This window comes from Lactuca serriola, chromosome 8 (genome assembly GCF_051521515.1).
Source record: "Lactuca serriola cultivar US96UC23 chromosome 8, Lser_US96UC23_V15, whole genome shotgun sequence".
Taxonomy (NCBI): Eukaryota; Viridiplantae; Streptophyta; class Magnoliopsida; order Asterales; family Asteraceae; genus Lactuca; species Lactuca serriola.
In genome coordinates this window covers 120,398,571-120,411,568 of record NC_136415.1, presented here as the reverse complement: position 1 = coordinate 120,411,568, position 12,998 = coordinate 120,398,571, and the positions used below count along the sequence as shown (strand labels likewise).

At 36.7% G+C, this 12,998-nt stretch overlaps 1 protein-coding gene across 1 annotated transcript; it reads left to right on the top strand.

Moving 5' to 3' along the window:
* The first annotated feature begins 3,838 nt into the window (after positions 1 to 3,838).
* LOC145070987 (protein POLYCHOME-like) lies at positions 3,839 to 5,618 on the top strand. Its single transcript, XM_079017938.1, has 3 exons — positions 3,839 to 3,992; positions 4,238 to 4,675; positions 4,911 to 5,618. Exons 2-3 carry the CDS (start codon positions 4,253 to 4,255, stop codon positions 5,292 to 5,294), a joined length of 807 nt encoding a protein of 268 aa, XP_078874064.1. The 5' UTR covers positions 3,839 to 3,992; positions 4,238 to 4,252; the 3' UTR covers positions 5,295 to 5,618.
* Positions 5,619 to 12,998: the final 7,380 nt, after the last annotated feature.

The window sequence follows — 12,998 nt, the reverse complement described above, 5'->3', positions numbered from 1 at the left end:
TTAACAATCAAAATATTGATCGTTTTATTCTACCCAATCAAATGCGTCATAATCATATTAAATGTCTTTAATCCACAATACACCTACGCCCTTACGGGGCGGTCTTCATGCGTGGTTTTCTCCTGCCACGTCGGTTCCTATGCATGTTTTTCTCTCCATACCGGCTGATCTAAGAGTTCACATGTCATTTCAACCTTTAACGCTCCAAGTTTATAGTGTTCTTAATTAAGGCATTGTTGATAAAACTAAACAATTTTGTGACGAATGATTCCAACATTTTAACTGTTGAGAGAATATATGGCTCCTTAACCATTTAAAAGATTTTGATTCATTCAAAGGTCATAACAAACTATTTAAATGCTAAATAAATACGATGTGACATTTAAATGGTTCCATTCATATGTCAGAGGTTATCATACAACCCACAAATGTTTAGTATAAAGTAGATGTCATTTACCTTATGTATCATTTTTAATGATACTATCATCCATTCATCATCCATTTCTTTGAATATTACCCTACAAAATATATTGCATTTGAAAGTTTAATTTAATTCTAATGATTTTTAATTTGCAAAACATATAACCAACAGATATTACAATATACTTAAGACATACATTGTTATTTGAAAACATAAATTCATACATTTATGGTTGTTTGGTAAAACTAGTCAATAGTCTTTAGTTAAACATTAATGTTCAACAAAAATAATTGTTATCTTTTAAATGTATGAAAATACATAAAAATAAAAAGATAAAAGATATGGATAACTAAAAGTTTCTAAAATTTACTTTAAAACGTTTTTAGATTAACATTTTTTTTTTCAAATAATAAAAGCTAATAGCTCGTAGTGCCAAATGAAACTCCTTTTTAAAACGACACTCTGTACCAAATATGCCTTAATAGTTTCTTGTGTCGAAGGAATTTGTCTATCAATGACCGAATAATACAACCAAAGTAACATCAGAAGATAATAATAAAAATAATAATAAATGAAAAGGCAAATGCCAAATAGTTTTTTATATGGTATTAATAGTTTATTATGAATAAATCATTCGAGATAACGAGGTTAAAAATATCTTAGGGTTAGTGATTTAGGTAATGAACTTTTCCCTAATTATATATGTGTTTAGAAAATTATTATTTTTATTATTTTATTGTGTAAGTGGTTTACCTTTTAACTCACATTTGTGTTATACAAAAAAATAAACTGGTCCTTGTGGTTTGCTTAAAATTGTCACTTTAGTCCAAAAAAGTTTGGACTAGCACCAAATGTCAAAAGTTTTTATTTTCTTGCTTATTTGGTCAGATCTCTCTCTCTCTCTCTCCCTCTTATTTATTTTTCTTATTTTCAGATTTAAAATAAAAATAAAAAATAAAAATAAAAATAAATCTCTTTGTCTCTCTATGGAAAACCCAAGCACAAAAAGGAGGTTGTTACCCTCCCGTTCCAACCATGTTTTCTTATTCTTTCTCGATCACAAGCAACCCAAACACCCCATACTTGTTGTTACTGCCTCCCTTCTTCTTTTTCAGTTTTAATCAAGAAAACCTCCACCAGAGGTGGGGTTTTTCAGCTGTCAAGAGGGCAACAACCTTCTCCCGTTTTCCTTGTGCTTATCGTCGGCTTCATAGCAACCCAACATATTCACATCTCTATCGCCTCCATTCCCTCCTCCACTCTCCTGTTGTTGGTACCCAAACACCAATAACCAACCGAAGAGCATTGGCTCCTCAGGAATCCCCAAATTGAAGATGCGATACAACACGAAAACAAACCTAATCAGGTAATAACGAAGAGTACAATCTCTTTCTCTCTATGTATTTATATGGGAATCTTCTGGGAATCACTTCTCTGGCTCTTCAAATACGGCTTGATTTTGCCTCTTCAAATCACTTTTCTTTGAGAGTGGAGGCACACATCAGAGCATCAGGTGAACAGATTTAGCAAATAGGTTTGCTCGTCTGTTTCCAACTCTTTTTCATGGAAATCGAAGATATGGAATTTTCTGCTTACGTTTTTGGATGAACCCGATTTGGTTTTTTTTACCCAAATCAAAACAGAGAGAAATGAGAAGATCCTGAGAGAAATTAGTTTCATTAAGTTCGTAGAGAGAATATGAAGATGCGGGCAAAAAAGGGCGTGACCCGAAGATCTGAGATTGAAGAAGATGATGGTGGTATGTGTTATTGGGATGTGTAGAGAGAGAGAGAGTATTTTATATTTCTATTATAAAAAAATTAATTTTTTAATCAGAAAAGTATTTAATCAAATAAAAACTAAAAAAGGAAAAAGTAAGGACAAAATTGTTGTTATGAAAAGGGTTAAAGCAAATTGGACCAAACTCGCAACAAAAAGAAAACTTTAGACCTCTGGTGTTAGTCCAAAACTTTTTGGACCAAAGTGATAATTTTCGACATACCACAAAGACCATTTATGCAGTTTAGTCTAAACAAAAACATAATTTCGACTGACTAATACAATTTAGCTGGTTTTGTAGCAACTGATAGGCATATTTATATACTTATCTTGCACATTTAATTTTGCATAGCACATCCTTTTAGTTTTTGTTTATTACATTTCATTAATAAACTCGGACATTTGTAGTTTTGATTCAGAACGTCTTGATACTTTACTATTTTGAATTGTTTTGTATACATCACTTTGTGCTTGAAGCTTGGAGTATATTACGAGAAAAAATGGACCATATGAGTTGCTAGCTGAGAGAAGCCGGAAAATATAGTCCAAAGTCTTTGTGTTTCATCATAGCACAAGATCACACTTGAAATGCCTGTCATGTTCCACCAATATGGATTGTGTTTGTCTTTTTATACACAACTAGTTTATAACCTGTGGGCATCACATATTAGAAAGGTAAAAATAATTTTAATTAAATTATAATGTAATTATTGAACAATGATAAAAAAAATTAATAATTTAATAAATTAGGCAATAGATATTACAAATAAATTTTTTGTTGACGTGTTTGATATGTGTAAAATGGATGAGTGAATTAGTGAAAATTTAATTAATGAGGAAAAACCTTAGAATGACAAGTGACAAATAATTAATGTGAAACTCTAATTGATTGACACGTGACAAATGTGCTACTCTTTTATTAGGTAAATAGATTGCATTGAAGACCAGCCGAAAGCAAACTGAAATCAAAGAGAAGATTGAAGACAATTTGGAGCATTTAAAAAACATTACAAACTAATACAAGCTAAAGTTGGGCTATGAAGCCAAAAAAACCCTATTTATTTTAGTTTTTTCTACTCCTAATTTGATGGTATCCTAGAAAGTGATTAAATGTGTATACCAACAAATGCATTATCATTATAAAATCATTAACCCAATATAATAAAACTTGATCTTTGTAAGAAATACTTTTAAAAATTATTTAACAGAATATTATAAAACTTGATTTTAGTTACATATACTTTTAAAATTTATTTTATTGGAACGTCGTCTCTAACGTTCAACAAACTATGGGGAGGAAACCGTAATTTAGCCAAACTAATAAAAATGGTGATTATTATTTGTTAATTGTTTGCTTTACTTATTTACTGATGTTCAAATTATCTAATATGACATGTCGCTTTGACATTTTTACGCTTCCAACCCCCCTACAAACGAACAAACACAACTTCCAGTCTTCCACCACCAAGGGCATTTTAGTAACTTAACAAGAGCAAATTCACCCCGCCAATTGAAAACACATTTGAATTTTGAAAACTTACACTGAAATTTCAGTCTCGTGCTCGACAATTAAAAATTATTCAAAAATAATTTTCGCCTTTCGAAATGGAAATTGCTTTTGGGTTATATAAACCGCCCGATTTTCATTTCAAAATTCGCCATTTTCGCCTCTTCCAAAGCTCTCTTTCTCTTTCAGTTCATCAACGGCGTCTTCAAAAGTAGAGGGTCGCCTCCATTGTTGTTTCATCTGAGCACCTTCAACATTTCTTACCCATAACACACCAGTTATCAGGTAAACATTATTCATTTTCAACTCAACAATTTATCATCTAGGTCAATGAGAAATGGAATCTTTTCGTCTAAATCCACTTAGGTTTCCATAGTATTCCATTTCCGGCGAAACATCTGAATAGTGAAAGTAGTAATTGGTTTCAAATTGTGAATAGATCTTACTTCGATGAATGTGATTTTATATCCGATTTCTGTCGTAGATTCTCGTGAATAGTTAGTTGATCTATAATCGATTTTGTTATGCAGATTAAAATATTAAAAATGCCGGAAGCAAGAGACCGATTAGCGAGGCCAAACAACGGAGTTGCAGATATATACCGTATTCGTCGGGGTTCGGTCGATAGCTTAGGGATTCTTCCGGACGATGGTGATAATGAGAGGGGTTTTAGCCGGACTCCTTTCAGGTGGGGTGCGACGCCGTTGACTGGTGGGACTTCAGGTCAACCGATGGAAGGGGCCCCTTCTACTCGAACCATTACTGGTGCCGCCGCTAGAGGAGGTGGTGCTGGGAGGGGTCTTTTCGGAACACCGGGGACGGTCTATCGACGTGGTAGCCGGAATCAGAACACTCCGCCGTCAGGTAGCACTGTCCGACGAGGTAGAGGAAGACGTCCGGGATCTCAGAGCGTGTTACCTTCTTGGTATCCACGTACTCCTCTTGGTGACATCACTCATGTCGTTCGGGTATGACTCTCCTAACACAATTAATATCTTCTTCTAAATCAAGACATCAAATCGATAGATTGCAGTTATATGTTTCCATGTAGATCTGGATTTTGTTAACCTTCATTCGATTATGTTCCTTAAACCTTTCAATGGCTTCCAATTAGCATTTCTTGATTTCATTCTTGATCAATGTTGCCAATAATTGGATTGCACAGAAACATGGTATTGATTATATGATGAATTCGTTACACAGGCAATTGAGAGAAGAAGAGCGCATTTGGTAGATGGCGGAGGTCAAGTTTTGGGGAGCCCAAACCCAGTAAGGATTGATCATCAGCCTGCTGTTCATGATCCTTCACCATTTGGTGCTCACCTCGAGCACGAGCTTTCTTTAGTTACCCCAAATCCCAAATTAGCAACGAAGACATTCAGACCACCGCCATTGAAGATATTTACAGACGTTACAAATCAAGATGGCGGAGATTCAGAGTTCCTGACACCCCAAAAGAAGCTGCTAAACTCCATTGACATTGTTGAGAAGGTGGTGATGGAGGAATTGCACAGATTGAAGAGAACCCCAACTGCTAAAAAAGCTGAAAGGGAGAAAAGGGTCAGGACTTTGATGTCAATGCGTTAGATGGCGGAATCTTTTTGTAGAATCTTTCTTAGATTCAGTATGTAGTGAAAGAAGAAGGCTCTACTCTCGTTGAGCACCATGAGGATCGGTGAGGTATGTTTTGATTGATCATCCACTGATGATTGGGCTCGTAGTATACTACTAGTTTTGTTATCCTTTTTGCTTGAAAGGTTAAATTTCTCTTTTTTTTAGTATAGACATGGGAATCAGATGAACTGCTGACGATATTTCTTGTATCCATAGGCGTTTGCTTTTTGTAATAGAATTGTTCAAAACTATTGAATTGAGTAATATAATTTTTGGCACAGTTTAATGGTCATAAAATTTTGATCTATTTGTCTTTTTCTCGGTCACTTTGATATCTCATTTGTCGCATTGTGATTGATCACAAAAAACACCAAATAGCTGTCTTAAAAAAATTGTTATATATTAAAGGTTTATGACAAAAGGACTATGTGCAATATTAGGAATGGGGTGTTAACCGTGTTATGACAAAATGTGTGTATGTTAGGAATTAGGTGCGAGGATTAGACTATCTCTATTAACAATACAATCAAATCTAATTATCTATTAAAAAATAGGGAAAATGATGTAAAAACACTATTATATATTTCGATTTTGCCCTTTTAATTTCTGAAGTTTTTTTCGTGCTTTTTTAAGGGAATAATGTTGTTTTTTACCTGTTCATTTGGTCACTCAACCTAATACAATAGGTTTTATATGCCATGTATCATTTTTGTTTGTTGACTTCCCTTGTCACACTTGATTATTTGACTTTTTTTTGTTTAATACAAAATGTTTCAGATTCCTCCAATTAACTCAATTCAAATGAATCATAGCTCTTTCTAAGGTTTTCTAACTACATCAAATTTCCAAACTCCTTTCGGATGAATGTTCAATACAATTACTAGGCACACGTTTACAAAATAAATGAAGAGAAGCCTGAATTCGGGCTTCAGATTGAAATCACTTGCTCCTCCCCCAAGCTCTCTCCTTCCATATCCTTTTGACTTCCTCAAAACTCAACCCTTTTATATCCGGCACAAACACAAACACAAACGCAAACACAAGAACAACAATGACAACCAAAATTAAGAACGTCCAACCAGTCCCAACAACTTTTGCAATCGAGAGAAAGCTCTGCGCCACCACTAAATTCGACACCCAATTCACCGTCACCGACATCCTTCCACATATCCCTTTATACGATTCCGGGTATATCCTAGAATTCACCGTCCATGGAACCAGATCCATACCAGGGGCGAAGAACGCGATGTAAAGAGCTAACCCTAAAACAACGATCCACCCAATGTTCGCAACCCCAATCGATTCAAAGTATAACGTAACCTATAGAAGTGGGTATTCATGGGTGTTCGATGTGTTTAATTGAACTTAGGTTGCTTTGGAATCGATGGTCGCTTCCTCGAGACCTACTCCTCAGGTTTGATTTTGATTTTTGGCTTTGGCTTTGGTTTTGATTATGGAATTTAGATATTAAAATCAATGGTTGCTTTGGAATTGGGATCTTCACCATGTTTTGATTTTTCATTTGGAATCTGGATTTTCATTAGGTCTTGATTTTTAGCTTTGATTTTGATTTTGGAATCGAGATTTTCATCAGGTTTTGATTTTCAACATTTTGATGTTGATATTGTTCGGTTTTGATTACAAGGTAATTTTGATTTGGGTTTTGTTGTGGTTTGATATTCATTAACTTTATCCTGTGAAAATTAAAGAATCAAGCACCATGGAAGTTGTCGGAGATGATGGTGGCCATAAAGAAGATGATGAATAGGAGCTCTTAGCTCGCTGTGTGAGAGAAAGTGTGACAGTGTATGAGGTAAAAAGATATGTCATTTCGTTTATAATAAACAAATAAATAAATAGATCAATTAAGTGAGCTGGCTTAAGGGGGTAACCGGGTTACCCCTTCGTTTTGACAATAAGGACCAATTAGACAAGATAAAAATAACTTTATTCCCTTAAAAGACACGAAAAAAACTTTACAGACTGAAAGGGTAACGTTGAAATACATAATAAGACCGTTGCGTCATTATCCCTAAAAAAATGTTATCATTCTCGTTAACTTACCCAATCCAATGATACCAAAATTTTAACACTTATTAGCAACCCAAACCAACCTCATTTTTAACTTAAAAAATATATGAAAATTGTATCAATATTAATATTATTTTGTAGAGAAAAATAAATCATGAATTTATGTGTATTTTATTTTATTTTTAGATATAGATTGAACATATTTATTTTAAAATTACATTTGGTTTATAAAAGCTAATTTAATTCTAGAGATAATGACTTAAAAGAATAATATATTTTTCGATTTATACACATTTGGTCATTGGGTTTTTTTCGTCCACATTTAACCATTTAACTTGTTTAACTGTACACATTTAGTTCTTATTACTGAGTACTCTAGGTAAGCTGGAAAAATGACTTAAAAATGTAATATACTTTATTTATTATTTCATTTATGGAGATATGAATAGTATTTCCTCAAATATGAAGCAAAGCTATTCATTTCTCCATAAATGGGGATGAAGCTTCATTTATCGATTTTTGTATCTTTTTTTATATATTTCTAATTTATTTTTATCTACTAGTTATATTAATTAATCATAAAAATAAAGTTTATTTTTATGTATCGAATTTATATAAAAATTTAAATACATATTAAAATTTAGAAACACGATAACACATTTTATAAAAGCTTATAAATATAATGTTTATTTTTTATGTATCAAATTCATGTATAATATATATTTATAAGTGTATTATAAATATAATTTTATTTATTTAATATTATTGTAATAAAATAGATTATATATTTGTTAAAAACTAATTAGTGTAACATCCTAAAAATCACGGTATTTTTTTTTTCATTTTTAAACCAAGAAGAATCATCGTTTTCAGAAAAAACCCAAACCAAAACCAAACATTTACAAAACATTGTTCTCAAAAATAAAAATCATATATCAGAGTGTCCCAAATCAATATCATCAAAACCAAGAGGATGTGCACAATCACACATTTGATTTCCCACGGTCATCTGAAGTACCTGAAACGTAAAATTAAAACTGTTTGACAAAGCTTAGTGAGTTCCCCCAAAGTACCACCACACAAACATTGGGTCCACATCTAACATACTGGATTACCCCTGAGTCCACAACATGAGTTTGGCTTGCCTTCCGGCCCACAACTCATGTATGGGTTATTCCCGAGCCCATAGTATAAGTCTAGCTTGCCCCTCGGGCCCATAACTTATGTCTAGCTTGCTCCGAGGTTTGTTGGCTTCCGCACAAAGCAGTTTCGCCTCAACCCAATCATACAATGTCGACATATACATAGCAAAAAACATATATCTAATAAACATATAATCATATAACCAATCAACAGACTCACAAACAGATCCACAAATCACACTTTCATAACAATATCCTATATTCCAGGACTCCGTTCTAACAGAGATTAGTACAACATAGCAACATCCTCTAAACCAGGATACATAACCCAGTGGGCCAACATTGGTGTCTTCAATCCATAAGTACACTGAGGAAAACTCACCTCTTAGTCTGAAAAGATAGTTGAACGGGACACTGCTCCGAATATCAGCTCAACCGGTCTCCTATTCATGAAAAATGACCAAACTCAACTACAATTCAAAATACCCTAGGTAAAACTTGGTCAAAATCTGGTCATAGTCGAAAGTCAAAAAGTCAACCGAGTTGAATCAGCTGAGTACACCCAACATACTCAGCTTGTATGCTTAGCGTACTCAAAATTTGACCAAAAACGGGCTGCACGGGCTGCTGACCACGTACGCGCCAACCAACTTCACATTTGATTAAGAGCTTAATCCCTTAATCCCTTTCGTCCAAAATCCAGATCTATTCCTCAAATGATATCTTTAATCATAAAGTTTCCAACTTTATGATGTTGCATGGCTATTTGGTGCTTAAAATCAAAACCCTAATTTCTTAACTCATTAAGACATCCTAGTCCATGCATGGGGGGAAACTAAGGACCAAGATTATATTTTTATGCCTCTAAACACTCCCAAATATCTGAAAGGACAACTCAAATGAATTAGAATAACTCATACTCAAGTACATGAGGCTTATGGGACCAAAATGAACACAATCCGTGGATAATTAAGATCTAAGCAAAACTTCATCAAGATCAAAGATTTTTACCTCCAAGTGGTGTCAAATGATGATGTGTTTTTGGATCCAAAGTGCTTCACTCCTCTAAGATGGTCTCCTCTTCCTTGTTCCTCCTTTAAGATCACCAAAATATACACTCAAAGCTCAAAGATGCTCTAAAAATGGATTAGGGTTTGTAAGGGTCGAATATGAGGGTGGAGGCTGATGAATGAAGGAGCCTTGAGAGTTAAGGATGTATAAATAGTGCACAAACCCGAAATATCAGGGTTTTGGTCCAGGTCACGTACGCCCAACATATGCTTGGGTATGCCCAACGTACGCAAAAAGCTCCCAAATTTCATTAAAATGCCATGCATGACCAATTTGCAAACAATACTCATTCCAAGGGTTAAAAATGGAAATACCCGAATGTCTGAATGTTATAGTTCTCCCCCACTTGAATCAGTCTTTGTCCTCGAAGTATGCTGTCGCAAATAACTCGGGATAGTGCTCTCGCATCTCCGCCTCGGGTTCCCAAGTCCATTCGTAACCCTTCCGATGTTGCCAATGGACCTTGGCCAAAGATACTAACTTGTTGCGTAAGGCCTTTGTCTTCCTATCCAAAATCACCACTGGTCTCTCAACAAAATTAAGACGATCATCAACCTAAATATCATCCGGAGGAACAACCTCTGAATCATTAACCACACACTTCTGAAGCTAAGAAACATGGAAGGTGTTGTGTATCTGACCTAGCTCCTCAGAGAAATCTAATCGATAAGCTACCCATCCAACCTTGGCAATCACTCAAAACAACTCAATATACCAGGCCCACAACTTTCCCCTCTTCTTGAAGCGTATTACACCCTTCTAGGGTGATACCTTTAGTAGAACCATATCACTAACCTAGAACTCCAACTCCGATCGACGTCTGTCAGCATAACTCTTTTATTGACTCTGATCTATCTATAACCTCTGTTTGATCTGCTGAACAAGTTCTATCGTCTTAAGGACTACTTCGGTACTTCCCATAAACCTGTGGCCGACCTCTCCCTACCAGATTGGGGTACGAAACTTCCGCCGATAGAGAAGCTCGAAAGGCGGCACATCGATACTAGAGTTGTAACTGTTGTTGTATGGAAACTCAAATAAGGAAAGGTAGGAGTCCCAAATCCCACCAAAATCAATCACACAGGCTCGCAATATGTCCTCAAGTGTCTAAATGGTTCGCTCGCTCTGACCGTCAGTCTGTGGATGATAAGTAGTGCTAAAGTGTAGTCTCGTACCCAGTTCCCCGTGGAACCTCTGCCAAAACCGCAAAGTGAACCAAACATCCTGATCTGATACATTAGAAACTGGAACACTATGCCGAGCGACAATCTCGCACACATAAACATCAGCCAATTTCTCGGCCGACGAGCTCTCCTGGATATCTAAGAAGTGGGCACTCTTAGTCAAACAGTCCACTATAACCCAAATCGCATCAAACCCCTTAGCCATTCGAGGTAACTTTGTGATAAAGTCCATGGTGATCTGCTTCCATTTCCACATGGGAACCTCCAAAGGATGAAGCTTGCCATGCAGCCTCTGGTGCTCGGGCTTGACCATCCGATATGTCAAGCACCTTTCAACATACCAAGCTATCTCCCTCTTCATACACGACCACCAGTAGCTAAGTCATAAATCCTAATACATCTTGGTGGCTCTAGGGTATCGAACATATGGACTTGTGTGCCTCCTCCAGCACAATCTATATGATCCCACCAATGTCGCCCCTGGGTCATCAATCCATTACTATTGGTGGAAATCTGACCAATCTGTCCGATACATCTTGGTGGCTCTAGGGTATCGAAAATCCAACCATAATGGATCATCAATCCATGAATGTTGGTGGAAATCCTGTCAAGCTCACCCCTGATCCTCTCCAGTTTCCAATGCTCATTCTTGCCCCCTCGGCCCGCGCCTCCCTAATCAAATCTAGAAGTGGTGAATCAATTAAAATCCTCATACATAAACTCCCAACCGGGGAACTAGTAAACTTACGGCTCAAAGCATCAACGACCACATGCCTTCCCTAGGTGGTACAAAATCTCACAGTCATAATCCATGACCATGTCAAGACACCTACACTGTCTCATATTCAGATTCAACTGATCCATGAGATTTCTCAAACTCTTGTGACCCGTGTAGATAGTACCCCGGACCCCATACAAATAATGCCGCCAAATTTTGAGAGCAAACACCATTGCTCCCAACTCTATATCATGAGTCGGATAACAAACCTTAAGCGACTTCAGCTACCGAGAAGCATAAGTAATAACCCTCCCCCGCTGCATAAGAAATCCCCCCAGGCCAGTGATGGATGCATCACAAAATACCACAAAATCCTCAACACCCTCAGGGAGGGTCAATATTGGGGCCTTACATAACTTCCGCCTTAGAGTCTCGAATGCAGCCAGCTGCTCAGAGCCCTAATGGGAATCCACACCCTTCCTCGTTAGATGAGTGAGGGGTACAAAAATCATGGAAAAATCTAGAATAAATCTCTAATAGTACCCGACTAATCCTAGGAAACTCCCGATCTCCGAGGGAGACTTTGGAACCTCCCACTACATAACCACCTCGATATTGGTCGGGTCGACCAAAATCTTATTCTAGTTAATGAGGTGCCCCAAGAACTGGACCTCCCATAGCCAAAACTCACACTTCGAGAACTTGGGATATAACCGTTCTTGCCTCAATACCCGCAGAAGCTCTCGAAGGTGCTCATCATGCTACTCTTTGGTCTTGGAATAGACCAGAATATCATTATTGAAAACAATGACTGAAAAATCAAGCATTAGACTGCACACTCAATTCATCAAATCCATGAATGCTGTCGGCGCATTGGTGAGCCCCAACGGCATCACCACGAACTCATAATGACCATAACGAGTCCGGAATAGATTCTTCTCCACGTCCTCTTATTTGACCCTCATCTGATGATACCCCTACCTCAAATCGATCTTGGAGAACCAAGATGCACCCTTCAACTGATCAAATAGATCATCAATTCGCGGAAGTGGATAATGGTTCTTCATTGCCAACTTGTTCAACTCTCGGTAATCAATACACTTGCGATGATACCCATCCTTCTTCTTCATGAACAAGATCGGTGCTCCACAGGGTGAATTGCTCGATCTAATAAAATTCATGCGTAACATCTCCTGAAGCTGAGAAGACAACTCCTACATCTCTAGTGGTGCCAAACGGTATGATGCCTTAGCAATCGGGGCCGCACCGCACACCAAATCGATCCTGAACTCAACCTGCCTCTCAAGAGGTACACCGGGTAATTCCTCTGGAAACACATCATAGAACTCCCTAACTATAGGCACATCCAAAATTAAAACCTCCTTCCCGACCCGAGTATCAACCACATATGTGAGATAATCCGTACACCCATGTTGTAGATACTGACGAGCCCTAGCAACAAAACAAAAGGCTGATCCAATCTTGGTACCCTCTCCATAAATAACTAGTTCTCTTACACTTGGGATTCGAA